The sequence below is a fragment of the Pipistrellus hanaki genome (genome assembly GCF_964339955.1).
Source record: "Pipistrellus hanaki genome assembly, chromosome: 10".
NCBI lineage: Eukaryota > Metazoa > Chordata > Mammalia > Chiroptera > Vespertilionidae > Pipistrellus > Pipistrellus hanaki.
The window spans coordinates 39,751,253-39,778,734 of record NC_140512.1 but is presented as its reverse complement, the minus strand read 5'-3'; the positions used below and the strand labels follow the sequence as shown (position 1 = coordinate 39,778,734).

Here is a 27,482-nt window from a genome sequence, read left to right as displayed (position 1 = left end):
TCAGCTAAAGAATACCACCGAAAATGCTTTTTACTTATCTTATTTGAGCCTCTTATCCTCTCTATAGTAGCCAGGGCAAGTATTATTGAGGCAGGAGAGTAAAAATCCAGGAAAGTTCCTCGATTAGTGGAATGGGGAAAGTGAGACAGCTGGCCATTCAAACTGGCCCCATCAGCACCCTGACTCAACTGCCTCCTCCTCTCTGGCATTGCCGGTCCTTCAAACATTAAGTCCTCAGGACAAGGAGGCTCTGATCAGCGTCAAAGAATCTGAGGAACAAAGCCTCATGTCTGATGACCACAGACACAGAGTTTTGGTTGAACTAGAGATAATGTCCAGGCCTCAGCTGTGTTTCAGATCCAGGCCCAGAAATGTGGCAAAACCAGACCAGGCGATGCCAGCTGCATGGATTAATGACCCCTGACGTAGCCCTGACCAATCAGTAGAGGCCACCTCCCTGAAAGGACATTGGGTGTTAGACCCGAGGGGTCACACTAGACCTGGCTCAGCAACCTCGGTACTTGAGTTCTGGCTAGGAAAAAATTCAGAACTAAGGCTCAAACAACGAGAGAACATTTATTTATAAAATCCTATGGGTAGAAGTCATTCCTAGAAGAAATAGGCTTAGGAAGAAAGTTATAAAAGTAAAGGAAGCACCCTTGGAACTTGGGAATGAGGAAGCTAGTCATAACACATCTGGGGAGAGGAGGAGGTGCAGGTAGAGGAAGGCAAGGGAAGGGAAAGGGAAAGAGGAGGGCATGCTCCCAAGAGTGAGAGCTCTCTGCATTCTGGGCCTAAGGGTTTTAAGGGTGGAGATTTTAGGGGAGGTACTAGGGGAAGATCTCTTAGAATATTCCGTAGTTTCCATGTGTGTCCTTTCAGGGTTGTGGTCTCTGCTCATTGATTGGCCAGCACCAGAGGGTCACTATTCAATGCAGCTGGTCCTGAGGTCCTCTGGCTGGTTTTGCAGCTGAAACACAACGGAGGCCTAGAAGTTATCTATAGGGAGGAAAGGTCAGGGGAATCCAAACCTCATGTCCAGCAAAATCCTAGGGAAGCAAATGTCACCCTGAGGGCGAGGTTCTGCCTTACAATTGTCCTTTGCTAGGCACCTAGGGCTTCCCACACTGGTGACCTTCTGTCCCATTGCCCTTGCTCTGCTCCTGTCTAACTGCATACCACAGGCACACCTGGAAAGCTGATGACTATTCTGGTGAGATCCTCACCTAAAATTCCTGCCTTTGGAAAGCAGATAAAAGCTCTTAAAGCAATGGTCCCAGTTCCAGCTCGCGCTCTCTCTCTCTCTCTCTCTCTGCCTTCCCCCCATCTTTCCTAAGGCATAGATCTTTGTTTTCTTTCTCCAATGACCCCTTCTTTTGTCTCAGTAACTTGTTTCCTGAGTCCACGCAGCCCAGATGGCGCACTTCTTCTGCCTCTATGACTTAAGGACCAAGGCAGCTCCACCTGGGCTCGCTGCTGTGGCTATGTCTTGCCTCTTCTACCTAAGCCCTTCCTTTGTTAAACTTTAATGAACATAATGGACTCAGGTTGCGAGATCTTTCTTGCAAGAAGAACTGAGAACCCGCATCCTTGTCCCTGTTTTACAAGTGTGAGAACTGGTTTTAGGAGGTGAGAGCCTTTTTACAGGAGCTATGGGAGGCACAAGTGTGCCAGTGCTCACACCACTAATTGCTGTACAATTTTCTTGGCACTTGTACAGTGTAATCTGTGTTCTATGTTTATGTTTAGTTTCTATTTCCTCACTTAGACTGTGACCTCTTTACAGAGATTTTTTTTTTTTGGTGGTGTGTTGTTTTTTTTTTTAGTCATGAAAGGGATTGCAGTGGTGAAGGCACAAATAGGGTCCCTTAACTTGGAGTCTTGTGAAGGATCTGGCAAAGAGGCAATTAACATAAAATCAACATAAAACAAGTTCTTGATGGTGGTAATTTACAAAGATGGGGAACTACCTGATTCTTAATGGGAGAAGAGGAAAGTGTGGCAGTAAACTGCAGAAAAGAATATAAAATTTAAGCTAGCCCAGCCAGTGTTGCTCATGGACCCTATGAACCAGAAGGTCACAGTGGGGGCATGTGCCTGGGTTTGGGCTCAATTCCCAGTAGGGGGTGTACAGGTGAGAGCCAAGGGATGATTCTCTCTCACCATTGATGTTTCAATCACTTTATCCCTCTCCCTTCTTCTCTAAAATAAAACATATATTTATAACTTTTAAGCTAAAACTTGATGCAGGAGTAGAATTTCCCCTTATGAGAGAAGCGTCTATATTCCCAGGAAGAAGGAATAGAATGAACTGGGGATTGAGAGAGGAGAGAGCGATGAAAGCGGATCAAGGAGCATGGGTGCTGGCTAGCAGACGAAGTGTGATAAATGAAACTGCTGTAGGTGGATCGTACAATGGCCCTGTGACTGGAGAGCCACATAAACACACACTTGCGGAGTGTGTACTATGCTGAAGAAAATGGGGCACCTTCGTGGCGCTTTAAACAGAGAAAGTCATGTTCATATCTGTTTCAGAGAAAATCTGGCTACTCCAAAAGAGCCCTCTTGACCATTAGGCTAAGTTTCCACATGCAGTTCCATAGTTTTAGAGCTAGAATGGAGAGAAGTGTCCCCAGAGAGCCATGTTTTGGTTCTGTTCCCGCAGGCCTTGGGGCGGATTTGATGTTTGGGAGGACAGTGGTAGGCAATTAGTGGAAAGCCCCAGGTACCTAACAATGGACAATGTAGGGTGGGACCAGGCCCCCAGGGTGACCTTTCTTCCCTTAACATCGCTGGTCATTCAGTTTGGACCCCCCTGACCTTTCCTCCTTAGAGATAACCTCTAGGCCTCAGTTGTATGTCAGCTGCTGGCCCAGAAAAGCCACAAAACCAGCCACCGATGACCTCAGGACCAGCTGCATTGAATAATGAATGACCTGCAGCCCTGGCGCTGAGCAACCAATGAGTGGAGACCTAGACCCTGAACGGACACACCTGGAATGCTGCTGAATATTCTATTGGGATCTTCCCCTGGGACCTCCTCTAAATTCTTTAACTTTAAAACACGGCCTGTGCTTTTCTCTCCCCTTATTCAGGGTATTACCATTCGCTTCCTCACTCCCAAGCTCCACAGCCCTTCCTTTACCTCCATAACTCATTCCCTGGTCCATTTCTTCTATCAGTTACTTCTTCTAACTGTGATAGTTGGGGTCTTGGCTCTGAATCCTCCCCTAGCCCGAACTCAAGTATCGAAGTTGCTGAACCCAGGTCCTGTCTTACCCCACTGGCCTCACCCCTAGTGCCTTTCTGCTGCCCACAACAGGACAAGAGAAGCCCCCCACGGAGGACAGCTGGATAAGCCCTTTGAAAGCCAGCGGTAAGATTTCCTGAATTAGCAATTTCAGAATGAGGGACTGGAGAGAGAGGGGCCTGGGGGGAGGGGTTCCTTTACAGACTGTTTCATTTGGGGCATCCAGGCTGCCTATAGATGCATTCCATATGCTTGCAAAAATCTACCAAACCACCTTACTATTGGAAATGACCCACGTGTGAACTCTTATTAAACCTACATACTAAATCCATATTAAACCTACATACTACATACAAAGAGAACCTTAGTAAAAACACAGGTTTGCCAGCCCTTAAGAAACGTGGTGGTTGTTAACCCTTCTTCTTAGCATGCTCCATCCACAGTCCACAGCTCCAGTTGTCGTCCAACGAAGCGAAAGCGGGCGCCCCCTGCTGGCCAGCGCTGGGTACTGCGGCTCAATCAAGCGAAGCCCTTCACAAGGGGGCGGGGCGGCTGGTGGGCTGCGTCAGACCGGCGACCGGAAGTAGGTCACGTTTGCGTCAGCGGCGCGCGCCGCGGGAAACCCGACCAGCCAGCCGCATGGCCGCCGGCTGCCCGGAGCCTCCGCGGGCCCCAGCGGCCTCGGAGGGGCCGGTGGCGGGGCCCGCGGGCGCCCTGCCCTGCCTGGAGCTGCCGACCTACGCCGCCGCGTGCGCGCTGCTGAGCAGCCGCTACTCCTGCCTGGTGGCGGGGCCGCACCGCAGGCACATCGCGCTGTCGCCGCGCTACCTGCACCGGAAACGCACGGGCATCCGCGAGCAGCTGGACGCGGAGCTGCTGCGCTATTCCGAAAGGTAGCCTGGCCTCCCCCTGCGCGGCCCCTTCTTCCTTTGGGGCGCGGGAGGGGTCCGCGGGTGGAGGTGCCGATGGCGCCGGAGAAAGGGGCGCACGGGGGTGGGGAGGGGGTGGCGGGAGGAGCGCGCCGGCCTCGTGCGCTTGGTCCCCCGGCGCCTCCCGGGTCCGGACCCGTGCGGGGCCCCGGTCCCAGCAGGAAAGACAGCGTGAAGGTGGTGTGTTCTGTGTCGGCGGGGGATTTGGGGGGGATTTCGCTCCAGAAGCGGGGGGTAGGGTTGAGACTAGAGCGGGGGTCTGGAGACCCGTTAGGCCCAGGTCTGTATGTGGGTGTTTTCGTTTTTAAAGGGAGACAGTGAACGTTTGGAGTGTGGCACTTGAGTTGATTCTCACTCATTGTATAGAAAATTGAAGCCTTGGTATCAATACAATTTGTATTTGTCAACGGTGGGCGAAGGGGCGGTTTTGTGGTCATGGCCGCGGCCGGCACTTTTCCTCGTCTCTTGGTTCCGATCGGGGTGAGAACCTGTAGGTGCATTTGAATGAAGACCTTGAAGAATAACTTGCAAACGCCGAGTTGCTAGGGTAGGTAGAGGTCGGGGGAGGGGGTGGGTAGATGTATCTTAATGCTCTTCCAGGCTGCTCGGGCTCAGAGGCAAAACCAGCCACCGATGCCCTCAGGACCGGCTGCGCGGAGTAATGACCCGCAGCCCTGGCGCTGAGCAGCCAGTCAGGGGAGACCAGACCCTGAGCGGACACACCTGGGATGCTGCTGAATTTTCCACTGGGCTCTTTCCCTGGGATCTCCCCAAAACCAGGCCGAGCAGACTCTCTAGCGGTTGCTTGCTACCAATTTCATGAGCCTCTGGAAATTGCAGGAATTTTCCTTGTCCATTTTCTAAATCAAAGCATCCAGACGTTTCTCCACTTTCTCAAAGAAAACCCTGAACCTCACACAGGTTAAGAATCAAATAGAAGATACAGCTTCCCTCCAAACACCAACACACCCTATGCCTGTTTTGTATAATAGGGAGTTGGGGTGTGTAAAAACAAAGAAAAAAAAACAAGATCTGTGTTTTAAGGGATTTTAGACTCTATTAGAGGTATACCGGCAAGCCAAATGCAATGAAATGTTAAAACCTTGCAGAAGTCTGTTAATATATATTGAGTGGTGAATTCCTTCATAGGATCTTTGAGAACAACTTACTAGGAGGAGGAGGAGATGGTAGTGCTACAGGCAAAGAGAGTGGCATAAGCAAGTGGATGGTAGATGTGAAATAGGATGCTTTGACCAGAGGATTGTACGTGTTAAATAACTGGAGTAAAGTTTATGTCGGGAAAGACGGTGGGTACAGTTGGAGGAGGGCAGTGGGCCAAAGACAGAGTGGGGGGACAAATCAGAGAAGATTGCCATTTTGCTCTTCTTTCTTGGCTTTGCCAATTGTTGGGTGTGTTTTTTGTGTGTGTGTGTTTTCTACTTTTTGCTTAACCAGGATTAGCACAATATCCTCTTAACTCTGATGCTTGGCACACTGTTGAGAATAGTACATGTCCCTGATGTTTGGGGTGTAAAGAAAATTGACATGGAAAATTTCTTACATTGCAAATCTGGTTACGATTTGGTAGTGGTAGATTATGATTTAAGGGAGGTGATACATTAGGCAAAAGACCAGTTCATAGAGGATGGATATACAGGGTGGTCAGAAAATGTGGAAACATAGGCAACTGTTTAATTGGTTTCAGAAAGTTGTAAAATACATCAATGTCTCAACTTGACAGGCTAGGGCTGTGGTCAGCAAACTGTGGCTCGCGGGCCAGACGCGGCTCTTTGGCCCCTTGAGTGTGGCTCTTCCACAAAATAACCACAGCCTGGGCAAATCTATTTTGAAGAAGTGGCATTAGAAGAAGTTTAAAAAAATTGGCTCTCAAAAGAAATTTCAATCGTTGTACTGTTGATATTTGGCTCTGTTGACCAATGAGTTTGCCGACCACTGATCTAGGGCAAAATCACCCACATGCCTCCAATAGGAGCCATTCCACCAGAGAGACTAGGAACTGATTGGATGATAATTCCTTTAAATGAATTGGACAGTGTTGTCATGTCAGTTTATAGAGCAGGTTGCACTCTGAACATATCGGCAGCTCCCCATCCAGCCTACCTCACCCGGCGGCTCACACCCCTTATTTCTGGGATGTGCTCAAAACTCCAGTGTATTCAGTGCAGCCAGGCACCACACATTTAACTGTGATTACTAATGAGGGGCAAACATTGAACCCGCAGGAAATTGTTATAGCAATCAACCATATATCAGGTATAGCTGTTTGTCTGCAGACTGGGGCCATCCTGTAGAATAGTGTTTCCCAAACTTCTCATGATGAGAATCACCTGGTGGAGTTGTTAAACTACAGCTTTTAGAGCACTAGCTAAGTATGCAATTTTATATATGTTCGCAGAAATTCTAGTTTAGCACTTCTTAGTTGGGATTCAGGAATCTGTATTTTAACAACTCCACTAGGTGATTCTCATCATGAGAGACTTTTGGGAAACACTGCTGTAGAGGCAAGAGGACCTGCTTTTCTTTGTTTAGCAAATGAGGAAAAGAAAGAAATTGAGAATAGCTCTCAGTAGCATCCAAGTTATCTCAACAGCATCCTCCATTTGACAGACTGCACCCTTTTTCCCCAGTGACATAATTTTTTTAAAAGCTATTTCACATCAATTTTGAAAACTTTTGCTTAGAACAAGTAGTTTTCTTTTTTTTTTTTAAATATATTTTATTGATTTTATACAGAGAGGAAGGGAGAGAGATAGAGAGTTAGAAACATCGATGAGAGAGTCATCGATCAGCTGCCTCTTGCACACCCCCTCCTAGGGGTATGCCCGCAACCAAGGTACATGCCCTTGACCGGAATCGAACCCAGGACCCTTCAGTCCCCAAGCCGACGCTCTGTCCATTGAGCCAAACGGGTTTCGGCAGAACAAGTAGTTTTCTAAATCACATAATTTCTAAGTTATATCTTTGAGAGGCCATTAAGGAAAAAAATCTTGCCCTGACTGGTGTTTAGAGTGGTTAGTGTTAGCCCTCGTAACAAAGGGTTACATGTTCAATTTCCAGTCAATTTTCAGTTAAGGGCACCTACCTAGGTTGCAGGTTCGATTCCTGCCCTAATCAGAGCATTTGCTGGAGGCAACCAATCCATGTGTCTCACATTGATATTTCTCTTGAGTTAGTTGGAAGTGATAAATAATGTTCCTTCCCACTAGTTCTATAGAAGCCTTAAATGTGCAATCTAAGCAGCCATTAAACTTGATTTAATTGTTGTCTATCTAAACCTAAAGCTACCAACCTATCCAGGATGGTGTCTGAAAATAAAAGTAAATCAGGTATTATTAACATGGTTAAGGGGCTTATCATTATATATCTGATGAGTTAGTGAGTTTTATGCTGGGAGTTGCTTTCCCGAAGATTGGATGGATTTATACAAATCCTTTGGGGCTTAGTTAGGCTCTGTGGTTTCATTCCCTAGTCAATAGTTCTGAATTCTACAGAACCCTATAACCTCCCGCTTGTAATAGTTTGCAGTTCTGCTGTTAATGAAATGAAAATGCTCTTTGCTGTGATGAAATGAAATGAAAATTAAAAGATAATATAACCTACCTACGCAATTGCAAAAAAAGAAGAAAAAAAGAAAGAAATACATTCAGTGCTCTAACACCGTACAGTAAAATGCATTTCAATGTGGTAATGCGTAAGCATGATTACCTGGGAAGAACAAAGTAGTTAGATGCCTCCCACACCTACACCTAGAATAATTGTGAGTGTGTCAGTTACAAAAGTACATTGATGCAGGGGTTTTGAGTTGACACCTCACAAACACAGTGTCTCCAGTGGTCTAATGCTTTTCTGAAACAATGGGAAATTCTCAGGAAAGTTTCACACAAAACAGTCTAGCCTTAAATATATCCAGCTACATTCCTGGAATTTATAATGCATATTAAAACCATTCAAAAATGACTTTAATATTGTGTGTGATTTTAAGTTAGATTCTATGCCCAGATATTTATAAATTAATCTATCCCCTCATTCAAAAGTGGTGTAGAGCTAGGGACATTTCCTCATTGTACAGAACTGTCTTGCACAGGGCAGAATGTCTCATATCTCTGGCCTTAGCCAGTGATTGTCACAGCCATGGTCAGTACCACAAATCCCCAAATGCTGCCTAGGGGACAGCAGTATCCCCCGACACTTGAGACTCACCTTCTAATAATTGATTAGGGGAAACAGTCTTAATTTTGTTTTTCTGTCTAATATGGCAGCTACCCTTGCTCTCTAACTCTTTGTTTTCGGTGCCCCTAATATTGTCTCAGTGGTGGTGTTCCTGTTCAGGAAAGTCACATGCAGAAATTAACTCAAAAGAGTGCTTTCCAGAATAGTCTCTGAGTTTAAGTTTTTCCTAATTTAGTAGTTATTAAAGTTCCTTTCCAGTGACTCCTGGCTGTTTTGCTCAAACACCTGCTATTAGGAGAAATTCTTTCTCTTATTCTGTATAAACTAGAGGCGTGGTGCACTAAATTCATGCACAGGTAGGGTCCCTAGGCCTGGCCGGCGAGTAGGCTGATTGGGGCCTTCTGGCTGCTGGTCGGGGCTTTCCTTCATTCTGTGCTGCCTCCTGGTGGTCAGCACACGTCATAGTAAATGACCAAACTCCTGGTCAAACTCCCAAGGGGACACTTTGCATATTAGCCTTTTATATAGAGAGATTATTCTAGAATATTGAGCTCAACAAAAATGTTCTCTTCTCTCAAAGGAATCTTAGTGGAATCCAAACATATATACAGATAGATTCAATAGCATGAGATTAAGAACGATCATGCTGTGCCTGGATTCCTATAGGAGTAAAGGAGTGTAGGTGTCAGCCTTGTCTGGGAAGTTTTCTGGAAAGAGTTGTGGGTGTGGTAGTGGAAGCCACTAGGTCTACCTCTGTAGTATAATTCCTTAAGAACCTGGAAATGACTTTTTGCTATAGTAGTTGCTCCCTAATCCTGACTGACAAGCCTGTAGACTAAAATGTCAGAGTCATTGTCAGCAATAAGATAATTGTATTTTTAGCCTTTCCACTTACTAAGCAACAGTTGCAGTTTGGATTTTTCTCTATTTAGTCATTGGCTTTAATGCTCAGGGGCTTCAGCTTTAACCTTAACATTTCTCTTGCTATGTGCCACCTAGTACAGAAATTCAGTAATGCTGGATAATGCCAAAATTTCTTTGACTAAGTCATACTCAGAAAAAATACATTTTTCTTGCCAAGTCCTATTTTTTCCTTTCATTACTATTTTTTTTAAATATGTTTGATTGATTTTTTTTTTAAGCAAGAGAGAAAAGGAGAGAGATAGAGAGATAAAAGTATCAATGACAGAGAAACACCGTTGATCAGCTGCTTCCTGCATGTCACCTATTGGGGATTGAGCCTATAACCTGAGCATGTGCCCTGACTGGGAATCAAACCAGTGACCTTTTGGTTCATGGGTATATGCTCAACCACTGAATCACACTGGCCAGGTTTTCCTGTCATTCTAGCATGACTAGAATCCAAATGAGTAGCAAATAGAGAAGAAGGGTAAACTTTTTGCTCTGGCGTAATTGGATATTTCTGGGTATCTATCTTAAAGTTAGGTTAAATCAGTTTTAACTTAGCCAATATATTAGGAACATTGTGAAATTGGACTACTAAAATTATTACAGGCTAACTCCATGGTCGGCAAACTGCGGCTTTCAAGCCACATGTGGCTCTTTGGCCCCTTGAGTGTGGCTCTTCCACAAAATACCGTGGCCTGGGCAAGTCTGTTTTGAAGAAGTGGCATTAAGAAAAGTTTGTTTTAAAAATTTGGCTCTCAAAAGAAATTTCAATCGTTGTACTGTTGATACTTGGCTCTGTTGACTAATGAGTTTGCCAACCACTGGGCTAACCTGTAATATACTATATGGTATTTTTGGTTTTGGTGGTTATATTTAGAGATATATTTTTTGGACTAAGAGTTTTTAAACGATATGACAATGCCAATTAAAAGAGGGTAAAAAAATACCATTTTTTTTCCTTTTTTTAAAAAGCCTTCTAGGTGTTCCCATTGCATATGATAACATTAAAGTAGTTGGTGAACTGGGAGATATTTATGATGATCAAGGACATATTCATCTTAATATTGAAGCCGATTTCATTATTTTCTGTCCTGAACCAGGGCAAAAGATTATGGTATGTATGTCTCTTTTTTGTATAGTTATATAATTATGTAATTTGAAAACTTTAGAAACTATACACTTTGGGACTGTTATTTGGATAACTAAAAGTTATTTTAAAAAATAAAAGGAAATTCATTTCCATCATTTCAATCTAGGTATGTTTTGAAACTTCATCATCCTAAAACTCACATGCATGTGTAGAGTATGTGTCCATTCAACTTACTCTTTTCATATAGCACCAAAGTGAACTTAGGTTAAAAGAAAAAAAAAAAAAAATCAGCCCTAGCTGGTTTGACTCAGTGGCTAGAGTGTTGGCTTACAGAACAGAGGGTCCCAGGCTCGATTCTGGTCAAGGGCACATACCTTGGTTGCAGGCTCCTCCCCAGTCCAGGCCCTGGTCAGGGTTTGTGCAGGAGGCAACCAATCAGTGTATTTCTCTCACATCAATGCTTCTCTCTCTTTCCTTTTCTCTACTACTCTCCCTAGAAATCCATAGAAAAATATCCTCTGGCGAGGATTGACAAAACAAACACAAACCACAAAAGAACACATTCTTTTTTAAAAAAAATCAGTTTTGATTATTTTAAAATTTCCCAATTATACACAAATATGGTTACTTTATAAAAGACTCAAACCATATTGTAGAATATAAAACAGGAGTGAGTCTATTCCTTGAGAAGCTGGAAATGCAAAAATTGGCATGAAATCTGAAATTTATGCATTTATCCTCTTCACTTGCACTTCTGTGTGTGTATATGTATGTATGCAATTTTTTCTACCTTAAATTTTTTTTAATATATTTTATTGATATTTTGCAGAGAAAAAGGGAGAGAGATAGAGAGCTAGAAACGTCAATGAGAAACATCGACCAGCTGCCTCCTGCACACCCCCCACTGGGGATGTGCCCGCAACCAATGTACATGCCCTTGACCGGAATCAAACCTGGGACCTTTCAGTCCGCAGACCGACGCTCTACCACTGAGCCAAACCAGTTTCGGCTCTACCTTAAATTTTTTAGAGGAATTGTTTAATAACAATAACTAAGCCTTGATACTGTTAATAAAAATATAGCTTAGATTTTACTATGGCAAGATTTACATGGCATTTCTAATTAAAAAAATTTTTAATACCTATTAACCTGGAAGAAATAGTATACTTGGACTGCCAAACTGGAATCCTACAACCTGCCTTCAACTGTTAAAGTTGGCAGTAGGTTTATAGTTAAAAATTCCACAACTCAGCTGTCATCTGTTTTGTGTAAATTACAATGCAAACATGTCCATGGAAATAACATTCTAACTGTAAAGAAAATATAAAATGAAAAGTAAAATGATCCTTTTTACTCTATCCTCTACAATAATATCCAGTCCTTAAATACTCTTTTTTTTTTCAGTTTTTCTTTATTTTTAATAATATGAGATAATGTACATGCAATAAAATGTATAGATCATGGTGTGCAACTAAATGAATTTTGACAAAGGCATATACCATTGTGTGTCCTTAGATGGTATATATACCCTCATGCCCTTTCTTGGTCAATCCTTTCTCTCTATCCTAGATACAACCACTGTTGTGATTTCATTGACCATAAATTAGTTTTGCCTGTTCTAGAATTTCATAGTAGTGGGATTTTACATTATAAACTCTCATATAGTCTCTTGCTCACCATGAGTTTCATCCATACTGTTGTGTGTACTGTTCTTTTTTTCAGCACTTGTGGTATTCAGTTGTATGAATACTAGAGGCCTGATGCACAAAATTCGTGCAATAGTAGGCCTTTCTTTCCCCCAGCTGCTGGCATCAGCTTCTCTTGCAGCCCTGGCTTTGTCCAGAAGGATATCTGGTCTAACTAGCATATTATGCTTTTATTATTATAGATACTACATTTTGATTAACCATCTTCATTGAGGGACATTGGGTAGTTTTCAGAATAAAACTATTGAGAACACACATTTTCATTTCTTCTGGTAAAAAACTAGAAGCAGTATTGCTAGGTTGCAGGGTAGATGTGTGTTTATGAAAAACTGGTAGGCTAACTTCCCATACACCACTTCCAGGTGCTATGCATCTTTGCCAACATTTGGTGCTGTCAGTCTTTTAGTATAGTAGTTCTCATAATGGTTTTAATTAGCATTTCCAGGAGCTTTTACTTTTGGTGAAGTCCAGTTCAGCATAGTATACTTTTATGGATATTGCTTTCTGGATCCGATCTAAGAAACTTGTCTACTCCTAGAAGCTTCTATAATTTTTGTAGTTTTAGCTTTTCCATGTAGGTCTGTGTTCAAGCTTTAATTTTTGGTGTATAATGTGAGGTAGGCCCTGGAGATCTATTTCCTTGTCCATTAGCTATTCAGTTATTCCAGATCCACATATTGAAAAGATTTTCCTTTCCCTACTGAATATTTTTTAATTGATAGACTTGTTTTTTTTTTACAGCAGCTTTAGAGGTACAGAAAAAATGCAACAAACACACTATTTCTATAATTGACATTGTGTGTGAGTGTGGTACGTTTGTTATAGTTGTTGAGCCAATATTGATAATTAGATAAAGTTTGCACTTTATATTAGAGTTCATTCTTTGTGTTGTCTATTTCCCTAGTTTTTCTTTTGTCAGGATGTCATATAGTTGGAGTCACACAATAGGCAGCCTTTTCAGATTGGCTTATTTCACCTACCATTTATGCAGTTAAGATTCCTCCATATCTTCTCATGACTTGTTGGTTCATTTTGTTTTATTTCTGAATATTACTCCATTTTACAGATGGACCATATTTTTCCAGACCTTGCAGAAGGTACCATTGTGGACAGCTGCCTCCTGATAATGACTGAAGTTTTATTCTATTACATGTATAAGGAGTTGCTGACATTATGCATGTTAATATTATTTTAAAATCTATAATTTAAAATAGTTTTAAACTATTTTGGGTTTTTATTCATATACCTTATCTCTGTTGATTCTTATATAGAAAGAATAGAAAACTAAATTTTTTGGAAATTTTTATTTCAAGCTTAAAATTCTGTAGTACATCCTTTTATCTTAGTTTTTAAGCTTCTAGTGTTTTTGTAATTTAGTCCAAACAGCTGTTCAAGATTTACATATAAAGGGTAAGCTGTCTTCTAATAGGACTGCTTACTAGTACATCATGCTCAATGTAATCATTAAAGAATGCTCTTTGAGCTTTGAAGTTCAGACTGTTTATAGAAATACAGTGTGAATCCTAGTGATAAAAAGCATATGTTTCCTGCCTTGAGGTCTTCTTACGTGTAGGACATATTAAAGAGTAATTTCTGCTTGGTTCAATATGGTGGTAGAGTACTCCACTCCCCTAGGAATCTTAGATGAGAGTTAAGGTGGGTTTTTCACGAGGTAAAAGGGTGGGTAAATGTTTATCCAGTTAGGCAGTTGATAAGCAGTTACTTGCTTAATCAAGTTTGAACTTTCTAAAACCTCTACAGTGTTCTAAAGCATTGCTTTAATATAACATGTAAATTTTGAGATCAACATTTTCCATACCAAATTGTACTATTATTTTGATGTTTTCTCTTTGAAGATCAGTTTGAATCTTAAAAAGTTTGATTTTTCTGTTAACTCTTTGGATCCCTTCTTAATGTTATACTCTCCTTTTTTTCTTCTTAGGGTACAGTTAATAAAGTGTCTTCCAGCCACATTGGCTGTTTAGTACATGGGTGTTTCAATGCCTCCATCCCTAAACCTGAGCAGATGCCAACTGAGCAGTGGCAGACCCTGGAGATAAATGTGGGTGATGAACTAGAATTTGAAGTATTTCGTTTAGACTCAGATGCTGCCGGAGTCTTCTGCATTCGGGGAAAACTAAATACCACTAGGTCAGTTCCTACTCACATTGTCATTTTGATACTTGTTTCTATTTAATTCTGAATTTAGAGACCATAAGCCCTCTTAAAAATTGTTTATTATACTTATGCTTTCAAACCAGAAAGTCATTATAAACCATTATCTTAAGTGCTAAGACAGTGCATTAAATATTCTAAAGCTCTACGTATAGCTAAATGGTCTTTATTTTAATAACTCAATTTTACTGTATAGTTTCTAATTGTTAATTTTTTAAAATAGCTAATATCTGAGCTTGAAACTAGCAATTTAATCATATTGTATAACTATTAGCCTGCTTTTATTTGTACATGATTGAAACAAAAATAATTTGATTAATGTCATTATGCCAGGTAGACCATTTAATTTCTATATTTTTCCGTATTGAAATTCTTATAAGAATTACTTTGATCTTGAATCTTGAGCTCTAGGAGCTCTCTTTGGGAGTGGGGATACTTTTGGAATACTACTAATGTTAATTTAGCAATTTTTCTGGATTCTGCTTTGATAAATAACCAGCATGTGGATTCAAGTTCTAGAGCAGCTGTCCAATAGAACTGTGATTATGATGGAGATGTGCTGTATTTGTACAATTCTGTAGTCTCACAATTGAGCACTTGAAATAAGAGTAGTGTAACTGAGCTAAATTTTAAAGTTATAAATATTTAAATTTAAGTAATTTCAGTGAGATATGTGGCTAGTGCTCTCTCTAGTTCTAGAAAAAAAGTGGGAGTTCTAGAAAGAAGGCAGCTTCATCGAGCCTTGTTTTTATCTTAGTGATATAATTCACAACTGTGAAATGTGCTTCAGCAAAGGTTAGGAAGAACAATTATTTGAAACAAGGATTGAGAAAGTAGGAAACTCCATTATTTTGATAGACAAACTGACAGAAAATATACTTGTTACCTAATAAGCCTGGATATTGTGATGTGTAGTGTTTAGGGACCAAATTTTTGTGAACAAAACCAGAATTTAGAAGCCATGTTTTGACAACCTTTTCATGCCGTTCACGTGTGTGGAAGCAATCTGGGAGAAGTCCTTGGGAAATGGTAATTTTAACATTTCAAAGGGCTAGAGGATAATGGGAAAGACTGTTTGAAATTTATACCATAGAATGCAGCATACTGCTGCCACTTAGAAAAATCTTAGTAGCTTGAGATGCTCTTGATGTTTTTGTTCTTCTATTTTTGCTTACTGCTCTTTAAAATTTTTAACTGTTCATTTCTAGTTTACAAACCAAGTGCTCTGCAGTTTCTGAAAAAGTAACAGAAACTGGGACTGAAGAAGCTGTTGAAAAACCTCCAAAGAAGAAGAAGAAAAAGAAAAAGAAAGAGCCAGAAGAAGCAGAGGCTGGTACCACGGAGCTAGCAGATCTCTCGGATGTCACCGGGAAGGAAGAGACAGACCTACAGATAGGTAATAATGTGAATGGGCTCTGGGAGGAGGAGCCAAAGAAGAAGAAGAAGAAAAGGAAGAAAGACTCGGAGCCAGATGAAGCAGAGGGTGGTACCCCTGAGCTAGCAGGTGTTCCAGAAGTGGCCGTGAAGGAAGAGACAGACCTGCAGATCGGTAACACCATGAATGTGAATGGCCTCTGGGAGGAAGAGCCAAAGAAGAAGAAAAAGAAAAAGAAGAAGAAAGACCCAGAGCCGGGTGAAGTAGAGGGTGGGAGCACGGAGCTAGCAGATTTCCCAGGCGTCCCCTTGAGGGAGGAGACAGACCTGCAGATTGATAATGTGAATGGTGGCCCCTGGCAGGAAGAGCCAGAGAAGCAGCAGCACCAGGACGATCAGAGCCAGGACCCTGTTTTTCTGGCCAGTGACTCCAGTGGTTACCAGAGTGACCATAAAAAGAAGAAAAAGAAAAGAAAGCACAGTGAGGAGGCTGAATTGACCACAGTTTTGGAACACTCTCCTAAAAAGAAAAGGAAAAGATGATTTCCTTTAGTACATTGTAAATACAATTGTTTTAAAGATTGTAGATGAAATGTTTGAATAATATGAAATAATTCTCAAAACAGGAAACTATTAAACTGCCATTTTATTGTATACAGAGTGAAAGGTAAGATCTGCTCTTAGTCGTAACTTTGGCATTTTTCCAGTTTTTACATTCTAAATAAAATTATTTCTACAAACTCAATACCAGTAAAAGACTTTATAATGCAGTGTTATATCATTAAAGAGTCAATTTGAGCTTGGATTTTTGGTTTATTGTTTTTTAAAAAAAATTATATTGTTGAAAGTATTACAGATGTCTCCCTTCTTCTCCCTTCCCCCCGCCCCCATTAACTCAACCCCACACATGTCCCCTCTGCCCACCTCCCCCTTCCCAGACCTACTGCAGTATTGTCTGTGTCCATGGGTTGTGCATATAAGCTCTTTGGTTAATCTCTTCAGGCCCTTCCCCTTTCCCTCTGAGATTCCTCAGTCTGTTCCATGCTTCTATGTCTCTGGATCTATTTTATTTGTCAGTTTATTGTATTCATTATATTTCACATATAAGTCATATAATGTGATACTTACCTTTCTCCAACTGGTTTATTTCACTTAGCATAATACTCAAATCCCCCCAGGCTGTCTGAAATGGTAAGAGTTCTTTTTTATTGCTGTATACTATTCCATTGTGTAAAGGTACCACATCTTTTTTTACCCACTCATCTACTAATGGGCATTTGGGCTGTTTCCAGATCTTAGCTATTGTTCCTTGTGCTGCTATAAACATAGGGGTGCATATATTCTTTCTGGTTGGTGTTTTGGGATTCTTATGACATATTCCTAGAAGTGAGATCACTGGATCAAATATTGCTCTTTTTTTAAAAAATGGATTTTACCTTTATCATGAAATTACCAGCTTTTTAAAAAATTCAAGGCATTTGCCAGTTTCAGATTTTCATTTATCATGGCTACTCTAGTATTCCTGTTGTTTAACTGAGAGTGGTTTGCCACAGGAGCTTCTGCAGTCTCCAGCACTCCTAGGAACCATGTCAGTACTGGCTAGTAGGAACAGTATTCACTGTTCTTTCCTTCCAGGTGCATGTGTGGTGTCATTTTCTTTTTTATCTAGTCTTTGGGGTTAGTGGAAAGTTGTTCCACTTGTACTTCCTCATTGGTGCCTCAACCGTTTTGTTTCTGTTGAGTGTTGGAGAAGTAGAATTGGATGAAGACAGGAAAAACGTGATTCTGATTAGTGGGGACTTTCCCAATTACGTTTTAATAATTGGGTTAGGCTGCTAGAAATTGTTCTGAAGAGAAAACAGCTGTTCATTGCTTTTACTGAGAACATGCCAAGCATTAACATGTCCAAGTCCGTGACTATTGGATAACTGAGTGATGAAATGATTACCGGTTCAGGTTGATAACCAATACATGGCAGTCTTCACTCAACAGGTACTTGACCATCTTCTATGTGCAACACATTCTACTAAGGCCCAGGAATATAATGGCCAGTGAGGCAAATGCAGTTCCTCCCCTCACAGAATATCAGGAGAAACAGATGCCAATACAATAAAAGAACACACACAGAAAATTGGTAACTGGTAAGTGCTATAAAGAAAAATAATTTTCCTTTTACTGGTAGTTGTGTTAGCATGCGTAAATGGGTGAATGGTTGAATTGAGCCATTTTTGTTGCCATTTAAGTAGCATTAGAAATTGTACTGGTCTCACATTGTTTAATTTTCGTTACTGTATAAATTCTCGTATTTAAAAAAAATATATATTTTATTGATTTTTTTTTTACAGAGAGGAAGGCGGAGAGGGATAAAGAGTTAGAAATATCAATGAGAGAGAAACATCTGTCAGTTGCCTCTTACATATCCCCCCACTGGGGATGTACCGTAACCAAGGTATATGCCCTTGACCGGAATAGAACCTGGGATGCCTGAGTCCACAGGCCAACGCTCTATCCACTGAGTCAAACCAGTTAGGGCTCATAGTATTTCTTGATCCAAATCTGTAATGATAGAATGCAGAGCTTGCCATGTTAGTCTACAGTAGGTGTGCCAGACAGCGGAAAAATGTGCGAGCCAGTGTCTTCCCACACAGTTTAGTTTCACATGAGTGTGAAGCCTTTAAAATGTGGATAGTCAACTGGAGATGTGGTGTCAGTAGAAAATGCATACCAGATTTTAAGGATGTACAAAGAATATAAAATATCTCAATTTAGTATATTGGTGAAATTATTTTTGGTGGCTAAATAAAATATTAAAATTCAGCCTTTTCAGGTTTTTTTTTGGCTTTTTTTTATTTTGCTAAAAGATCTGAGATTTAAAATTACATCTGAGATTCACATTATCTTTCTTTTTAACAACACTGATTTAAAGGAAGGATGAGTTGAAAAAGGTTTAAAACAAGCTATATTCTCAGTGTTGAATATAGTGGCATGCCCTGAAAATGTTTTATAAGTGCTTCCTTAAAAATATTTGAATACATAATTGAAATCATGTCTGACTTAATGTAGAAAATTAAATTTTGTGAAACAATTTTCCCTTTATACCAGGGAAGCTTCCAATTGTTATTCATGAAAAAATAAATTGGGGCTTAGCAAAAGAAGCAAATTTCCACATTGTATAGTTTCAGTTGGTGCTTTTCTCATTCATGTTGTATACAATTAAAAATAATTGGTATGTTTGTTCTTTGGCTAATCCTTTCACACTGTCTTTTATCCAATCTCCTTCCTCCCACCTCCCCCCTGATAGCTGTCAGTCTGTTCCATGCCTCTGGACTTGTTTTGTTAGATTCCATTGTGAAATCATATGGTATTTGCTTTCCTTTGACTGGCTTATTTCACTTAGCATAATAATCTCCAAGTCCATCCAGGCTGCCACAAAAGGTAAGAGTTCCTATTTTATGGCTGTGTACTATTCCATTATGTAAATGTAACACAACTTTTGTATCCATTATGGGCACTTGGGCTATTTCTAGATCTTGGCTATTGTAAATATTGCTGCTATGAACATAGGAGTGCATATATTCTTTCAAATTGGTGTTTCAGGATTCTTAACATTCCTCAAAGTGGAATTGCTGTTTCAAAAGGCAGTTCCATTTTTAATTTTTTGAAGATACTTCATACTGCTTTCCAAGGTGGCTATACCAGTCTGCATTCCATTAACAGTGTGTGCACTAGGGTTCATTTAAATTGATAAAATGAAAAGCACAATTTCAAGTGGCATTCCCTTGCCTCTTATATATATTTTTAACCTTTTCACATATTGTTACTTCAATTAATGCATTAAGTGCTTTGCTTATATATTTTGATGTGGTTTTCTACTATTTTTTATCCCATAAGTGTGTCAGTGATAACTTAATGGAAAACTTCTAAATGGTCAAAATTGAGTCTCTTACTTGCTTATGTATTCACCACTAGGATCATCCTTGGACATTTTCATCCACAAAGAAGACATACTTTATCACAAAATTAGTATGTATCCATTTTTTTTTTTTTAAATTCCAAGTGCAAAAGTATCTCCCCATTTTTCTAGATATGATCTCTACAACCCCCCCCCCCACCTCAACATACCCATGTAACAATCTATGTCCCAAAAATAAGTACTATTGTCAGCTTTATAGTCTTAGATTTTTGTTTTTAAATGGACTTTAAAATATTTAAATTATAAATGCAAACATTCATAGAACTTTAACCTACTTTCTTCATTTGATATATACTTCCATATGAATATATAAAGGTATTCTTTTTAAAAAATATATTTTATTGATTTTTTACAGAGAGGAAGGGAGAGGGATAGAGAGTTCGAAACATCAGTGAGAGAGAAACATTGATCAGCTACCTCCTGCACACCCCCCATTGGGGATGTGCCTGCAACCAACGTACATATCCTTGACCAGAATCAAACCTGGGACCGTTCACTCCACAAGCTGACACTGTATCCACTGAGCCAAACCAGTCAGGACTATAAAGGTATTCTTAATTTTAATGTAGGCAGAATTTCAATATGTAATTTGTTTCATTTGCTAATGGTGAACATTTAGATTTAACTTTTCCCTCTCAAACACACACATTGAGCATACATCCTTATTTGACTGATAAAAAGCACAGAAGTGAAATTGTATGAAAGGAATAAATAATTTTACTTTTTGATATAGATCATCAGATTGTCCTCCAGGACACTGTACCAGTTTGCAGTCCTATCAGCAATGTGTGGTTGGCAGCCTTGCCAACACGGAAGTTACCTGTCATTGTAAATTTTGACAATCTGATAGGTGAAAATGTTATGCTGCGTAACTAATTGTTACTGATTTGTTTTTTAGTGAGCTTGAACCACTTATTGTCTATGCATTTATTTCCTTAAATTTATCTTCATGCCCTTTGATTTTTGTGTGGTGTTTTTCCATTTGTAACTTTTTTCAAGAGCTCTCTCCATAATTGGGATGATAATTTTTTTCCCTGCATATGTTCAATTTTTGTAATTTGTTTTAGCTTTATCATTTGCTGTTCAGGTATTTAATTAGTGATCTCTTTTGAGTTTTAAGGCACTTACACCCCAAGATTAAAAGATAACAACCATTTTTATTGATTTCATAGAGGGAAAAGAGCAGAGAGATAGAAACATCAATGATAACAGAATCATCCGTCTTGGCTGCTTCCTGTATGCTCCCTATTGAGGATCAAGCCTGAAACTCAACTGCCTGCACTAACCAAGATTGAACCATTTGTTCATGGGTTGATGCTCAACCACTGAGACACTCAGATATTTTTTATGATTATACATTTAAAAATTTTAATCCATCTGGATTGGTATGTAGTTTGATGCAGGAATTTACTTTCCCCCAAAATTGATGTTCACATGTTTCCAAACTTTTAATTCAATCCATATTTTCTCTACAGATTTGAAGGCCTACGTGGCCCCTGATATGTCCCACCCTTATTCTCATAACCGTAGATGATGATTTTTATTTATAACTATGATTACAATGATTATAATTATATGCACAGTTGATTTTAAGAAAGAGAAATTATCTGGGTGGCCCTAACCTTAACTACATCAACCCTTTTATTTTTTAAAGATATATTTGGCAATTTAAAAAACTGTGTTTAATTTGAAAAGTTGATATTATTTTATTAGTTTCAGGTATATAGCATAAAAAATAGTCAATTACATAATTTACAAAGTGATTCTCCTCCCCCATCACAACCTCTTATAATTCAAGTACCCATCTGGTACCATGCATTGTTATGAAAACAATTAATTAAAACACTCTTAATTCTTCTTGTACCCTCTTACCCTTTAAGACCGATTATTACCAAGTATGTAGGACAGTCATGGAAAGTGTACTCCTTCAGTCCAGGAGATGCGCTGGAGAGAACTCCTGTTCCATTCCCTTTTGAGTGCAGGCCAGTGGCCTGAGGAATTCATCTGTAGAGAGAAGAGCACTTCTGAATTCTAATATGGTTCATAGGGAGCTTTACCTTCTCTAGAGCTATATGCCACTAACAACATTTTTGTTTTGCTTTGTTTTTCAAAGCTACATTGACTTGACCCGTTACATGGACATTTTGTATCTTTGTTGGAATAAATAAGAATTTCAGTTTATTGAGTCATCTTCCCATGTTATAATTTAGAATTACTTTTTTCCCAAGCAAATGAAGCCATAAGTGGGAATAAGAGTTGGCTATAAAAATTCAGGGCTGCCATACTGATTCCAGGACAAGAATGCAGCTGGACCTCAAGAAATATTAGAAGGTACTGGAAAGGGCTGAGTTTTTCTTGACCACTCCCAGGCCTTCCCTGCAAGCCCAACCATTTGGAGAGTGTTAGTCCCACTGGCCCAGTTTAGGGATGTGGTGCATTCCTGGTAGCACTAAGATAGCCTGGCACTCGGACTTACGATAACTTGTAAGGACTTGTAAAATTATGTTTCCCCCCAAAAGGCAGATACTCCAAATGTGACCTCTACATTTTGGTACTCAACAACGTAGTATTTTCATATTAGATTATTTTTGAAATGGTGACATTTTTTGTATTTTTTCTTTCCCAATAGAGTTTTGACTGAGTTGTACCTTCTATTATTCAGTGAAAAAGTAATGAGATGGAAGTAGCAACTTTTTATTCATGGAGAATCATCTTAATTATACATTAACATCTGAATCTACTAGCAAATTGCAACCTCAGGCTATTGCTAAATGAATCATCCAAATTGGGAACATACAGCCTTGAGAAGATGTATGTTCTGTTTTTATAACCCAGAGGTAATATGCCTGTGTCATCACAAAGGGGCCATAAGTGGTGGGAGGATTAGGCGAGGCATTTATAAATTTAGTAAGCTATAGTTCTGGAAATTTGTATTTTTTTTCCCTGTGAAATACAAGGCTTATTCATTTCCTCCTTTCAAAAATCATAAATTAAAATAAACTGGAAAGAAGCCATTTGTTTTTTAGGTCACTCATTAGTTTTAACCAGGCCTGGGGCAGCAGAGTTTATTCCAGTCTTCCCATTCATTGTTTGATTCCCCATTCATTGGCCTGGAGGCTGTGGCTTGTGGTGCTGGCATGCTGTTTATTGCTCTGTGCAAGAAAAACAAATGAAAACAGAAAGGAATGCCAGAGTGCCCTTTTGGGTGTAGTCAGCAGATTAAAGGAAAGCCGAGAGCAGCATTGTTTTCATCCAGCCTGGTGTTGGAGATTCTGTATATTTTCCCAATCCACATGTGACAGGGAGGGAACAGCCTGGATTTGGGTTCCTTTGTTAACTGTCTCTGCATTTGAGTTTGATTTATTTCAAAATATGGAAAACCTGTTCTGCCAACTTATTTAAAAATAAAGGGTGAAAACTTTCCCCTGGCCTCTAAAATGTCCAAAATGAACACTTTGGACTAGACAGGACTAAAGCTCAAAAAAAAAAAAAAAAAAAAAAAACAGCTTTGTTTTTGGTTAGACACCTATTTTATGTCTTAAAAGTAAATTATGCAGTGAAACAAGTTTCTATAATGTATTTTCTATGCATATTTCTATACTGTTAGCTCTAAGAACATCACTTATTACTCCAATCTTCTTTCTTTCCTCTTTAAATCATAAGTAATACTCCCACCTACATTTTAAGGACTTTGAATTTTTTCCAAATAGAGTTTATAGACTGAAACAACTCAGATCGTAAAAGTGACAGCTCTAATCTCAAGTAGAGATCAGTATGGTTCCAGAAATCATTGCTGGGGAGTTTCTATCAATTTGTCTTAGAAACATATATAATACCAATAAAATTGAAAAGCTTTGCATTTAATGTATTACATGAAATTTTTTAACTAAAATTGCATTAAAAAATATCCTCTAAGGAAAAATATTTTTATTGATTTGAGAGGAACATCATTCAGTTGCCTCCTGTTTGGACCTGACTGGGGATTAAACTCACAATCTAGGTACTTGCTCTGATTTGGAATGATACCTGCAACCTTTTGGTGTTTGGGACGAACACCTAACAGCTACCCAGCCAGGACTACAATTGCGTTTTTTGTCAAATTTGGTTTCAGACTGCATAACCTACTAAATATCACAGGTTGGCGTACCATAAGGGCTACACGCAGGGGTCCTTAAACTTTTTAAAGTGGGGGCCAGATCACGGTCCCTCAGAGAGCTGGAGGGCCGGACTATATGAACTACTAATTCCTACTGTGACACCTCGGCTGCTCTCACTGCCCAAAAAACCTGGCGGGCCAGATCAGACTCCTCGGCCCGCGGGCCGTAGTTTGAAGACCCCTGGTTATGTTGTGAGGCTGAAAGTCAGTTGCTTTGTTGCAGTTAAGACAGTTTCTGGTTTTTCCTTTTTGTCTTATGCCATTCATTCCTGCACCCAGTACTTGGTATATGCCTATCATGTGTCAGACCTGATTTTAGGCACTGGAGTTGTCAAAAAAACGAGAGACACAAAACTGCCTATTTAGTGGAGGACACAGACAAAAATTTAAGTATATGGTGGTATGTCATATAAATGTTATAAGAAAAAATAATGCAGAAGACATGTTAGTGTGGTGAGGTTTACTGTTTTTAACAGGATAGTAAATGAAGACACTATTGGAAGGAGATGGATTCTAGAGGTAGAGAATTTTAGAGTTCAGTAAAGGCCTACAGATGGGAGAAATGTTCTGGGTTTCAGATTTCTGAAGTATTTCCTGATCAAGGATACCTGTGTGGCTAAACTAGAGTGAGCAAAGTAGAAAAATGAGACATGATGAGTTCAAATAAAGTTACATCTTTTTGAATCATTGACATGATTTAGCCTTGACCAATAATCTAGACCCGTGGTCAGCAAACTGCAAGCCACATGCGGTTCTTTTGCCCCTTGAGTGTGGCTCTTCCACAAAATACCATGGACTGAATGAGTCTGTTTTGAAGAAGAGGCATTAGAAGTTTAAAAAATTTGGCTTTCAAAAGAAATTTTAATCATTGTACTGTTGGTATTTGGTTCTGTTGACTAATGAGTTTGCTGACCATTGAAACTATTTTGAAGGAATTAATGGTGTTTGCTCAATAATTGTTTTAGTATTAGTTATTTCAAGGATAAGACCTGTCATCAGGGAAAAATATGTTACATGTCACGTGAAACATGTTTTATCTGTTTTGATTTCAAATTATATATAATTTTTTTTTTCATTCATTCATGGCTTTCAACCTGTGTGCAATAATTAGATCAATTATATGGTTCCAGGTGTTATTTTCTCTTCCAGTAAGTATAATTTACTGATTCAGGTATGTTTTTTTAATATGCTTAAGAAATATAATACTTAAAGTCCATAAAAATAACCATTGCAATGAAACCACATGACTAACTAGCATATGGAAGTAAATATGTAATTTAAAATCCTCATCACAAGTAAGTGGTTAAGAGAAATGCTCTTTAGCTATGATAAGAAATGAATTCTCTCTTCCTTGCACATTCTCTTTTAACCCAATCAAGTCTGGCCCACAGTCCCAGGAAGGGACTTTGTATCATACACCTACAGTTTTCTGGCCATGCTGATTTTCTCAGGGATGGACAGTGACACAAGCGGAAACAGTCATGCTCTCTTTCTGAAAAAGTTGAGATAGAAAACCAGAAACTGAACCAGCATATTATATGGACTTTGGAGTTGTAAATTCATGAAGAAGAGAGATAATGTCAGCTAGATTCTGGTGCAAGCTAAACTACTGACAAGCAAAAATTAGGACCTTGCAAAGAGAGCTTGTTATCTGTGCGAAGATGATAGATTGTAAGACCCAGAGGGATAGTCTTTGAGAGACTGGCTGCCAGCCAAATGTCTACCTCATGTAAGTCCTGGCTATAGTTCCTGCTTTTGGCTTCCGTTAGGGTATTCTCTTTATGAATGATAAACATGCTTTTAATTGGAATCCTTTTGAGAGAGTTCTGTTTTTTGCAACCATAGAACTCTTTACCATTAGGGACTGGTTATTGTAAGGCTTTCACTTACGTTAAATCATGTAAGCTTATTGCAATATTTAAAATACTGTTTAAGTATGATAGAAAGTTGCTCAGGTTTCTGATTACTGAAATAAGGCATTTCTCTTCTCTTTCCTCATCTGAGTAAGGCTGAGTTTAGTGACCGCCCTGATGCATTTGGGCACTGTAAAGCTACCCTGGTGAGCATGTGGCATGTTCGCTATTTGGAGGAACTATCTAGACTTGTAACTGTTATTTGCATGTGAATGGATGTTATTAAACAATTTTTCTCCTACCTCTTTTCCTTTCCTCCCCATTTTATAAGAGTGACCAAAGTATATAAAGAACATTGATGAGATTAAAAAACTCTGTATTGCATTTTTAAACTTTAAAAAGAATGTATTGAAAACATACTGTTTGCAGTTTCCATATATGGACAAAAAGGCTACAAACATTGTTCCTTCCCCTATAGCTAAAATCTTTAGTGAACTAAAAATCTTTAAAATGCAATGTGCCATGTTCTGGATTATGCTAATATAGTTCAAACTTCTGATAGCCAAGTAATGTGAATGAGTTAACATTTGCTTATGGTGGAGAACCATTTTTAGAAAGCTGATTATGTCACCTCACAAAATGGGCAAGATTTGTAAGGTAAATCTGGAAGTCACTGTAATGTTAATTTATTTTTACAGAGAGGAAGGGAGAGGGATAGAGAACAAGAAACATCGATCAGTTGCCTCCTGCACACACTGTACATGCCTTTGACCGGAATCGACCCTGGGACCCCTCAGTCCACAGATTGATGCTCTATCCACTGAGCCAAACCGGTATCAGCATGTAATGTTATTTTATAAAAGATATAGTTTACACTTTAAAAACCAACCCCCCCCCCCCCCCCCCCGAACAGATAAAACGTGTATGGGGTGGGGAAGAGGAATTAACTATAACTATTTTTAATCAATCAGCCAACTATTAGATCAATGAAGTGAGGGATAATGTGTTTCAAGATGAAACAATATTTACCCTCTGTATTTATACTGTAAGGCTGTCTGTCACATTAAATTTCAGTCCTAAAGTTTTATTGTTCAGATTGCAGATCTGATAAGATGAATGGGCAGGGGAAGATATTTTGACATTTTTTCAATTTCTACATTTTTCTGCTAATGAAAACTGTCCAATCCTAAAATTCAATATGAAAAAGATCTTAAGCCAAAACCGGTTTGGTTCAGTGGATAGAGCGTGGGTCTACGGACTGAGGGGTCCCAGGTTCCATTCCGGTCAAGGGCATGTACATTGGTTGCAGGCACATCCCCAGAAGGGGGTGTGCAGGAGGCAGCTGGTCAATGTTTCTAGCTATCTGTCTTTTCCTCTCTAAAAAATCAATAAAATATATTTTAAAAAAAATCTTAAAAACTTTCAAGGAGTTATTATAAAGTATAATGCTATATATAAAATACATTGATCTGGCTAACAAATTGAAGGTTGTTTTGAGAAGAATAGAAATAATTAAGGACCGGAGAGATATATGCAAGATTAAAATAACTATAATTAAGTGGTAAAAGAGTTAACTACATGACAAAATAATCACTAAAATAATTTGAACATTTAAAAGTTAAGCCCAAAGTAAAATGGATTATAATAGTATAAAATTAGACAAAAACTTATATGTGATTAGGTAAAAAGTGAAATTTAACTGAACTGATAATTCCAGAATAAGTGAATTTATTCATGCAGAGTCAACTGTGTTAAATAAAACCTCATACTGTATAATTTTTCTTGAAGGTAGCCAGGCAACAAGTCCCAATAGTTCAGGTTTCTGTGAGAGGAAAGCGGAGTATGCTTGGGCCCTCCCAACACTATGAGGTGAAGA

The 27,482-nt window shown here is 39.4% G+C and overlaps 1 protein-coding gene across 1 annotated transcript; it reads left to right on the top strand.

Moving 5' to 3' along the window:
* Positions 1-3,858: 3,858 nt before the first annotated feature.
* Positions 3,859-16,427, top strand: POLR1F (RNA polymerase I subunit F). Its single transcript, XM_084897115.1, has 4 exons — positions 3,859-4,143; positions 10,252-10,393; positions 14,018-14,226; positions 15,459-16,427. The coding sequence occupies exons 1-4, from the start codon at positions 3,890-3,892 to the stop codon at positions 16,165-16,167; spliced, it is 1,314 nt and encodes a 437-aa protein (XP_084753241.1). The 5' UTR covers positions 3,859-3,889; the 3' UTR covers positions 16,168-16,427.
* Positions 16,428-27,482: the final 11,055 nt, after the last annotated feature.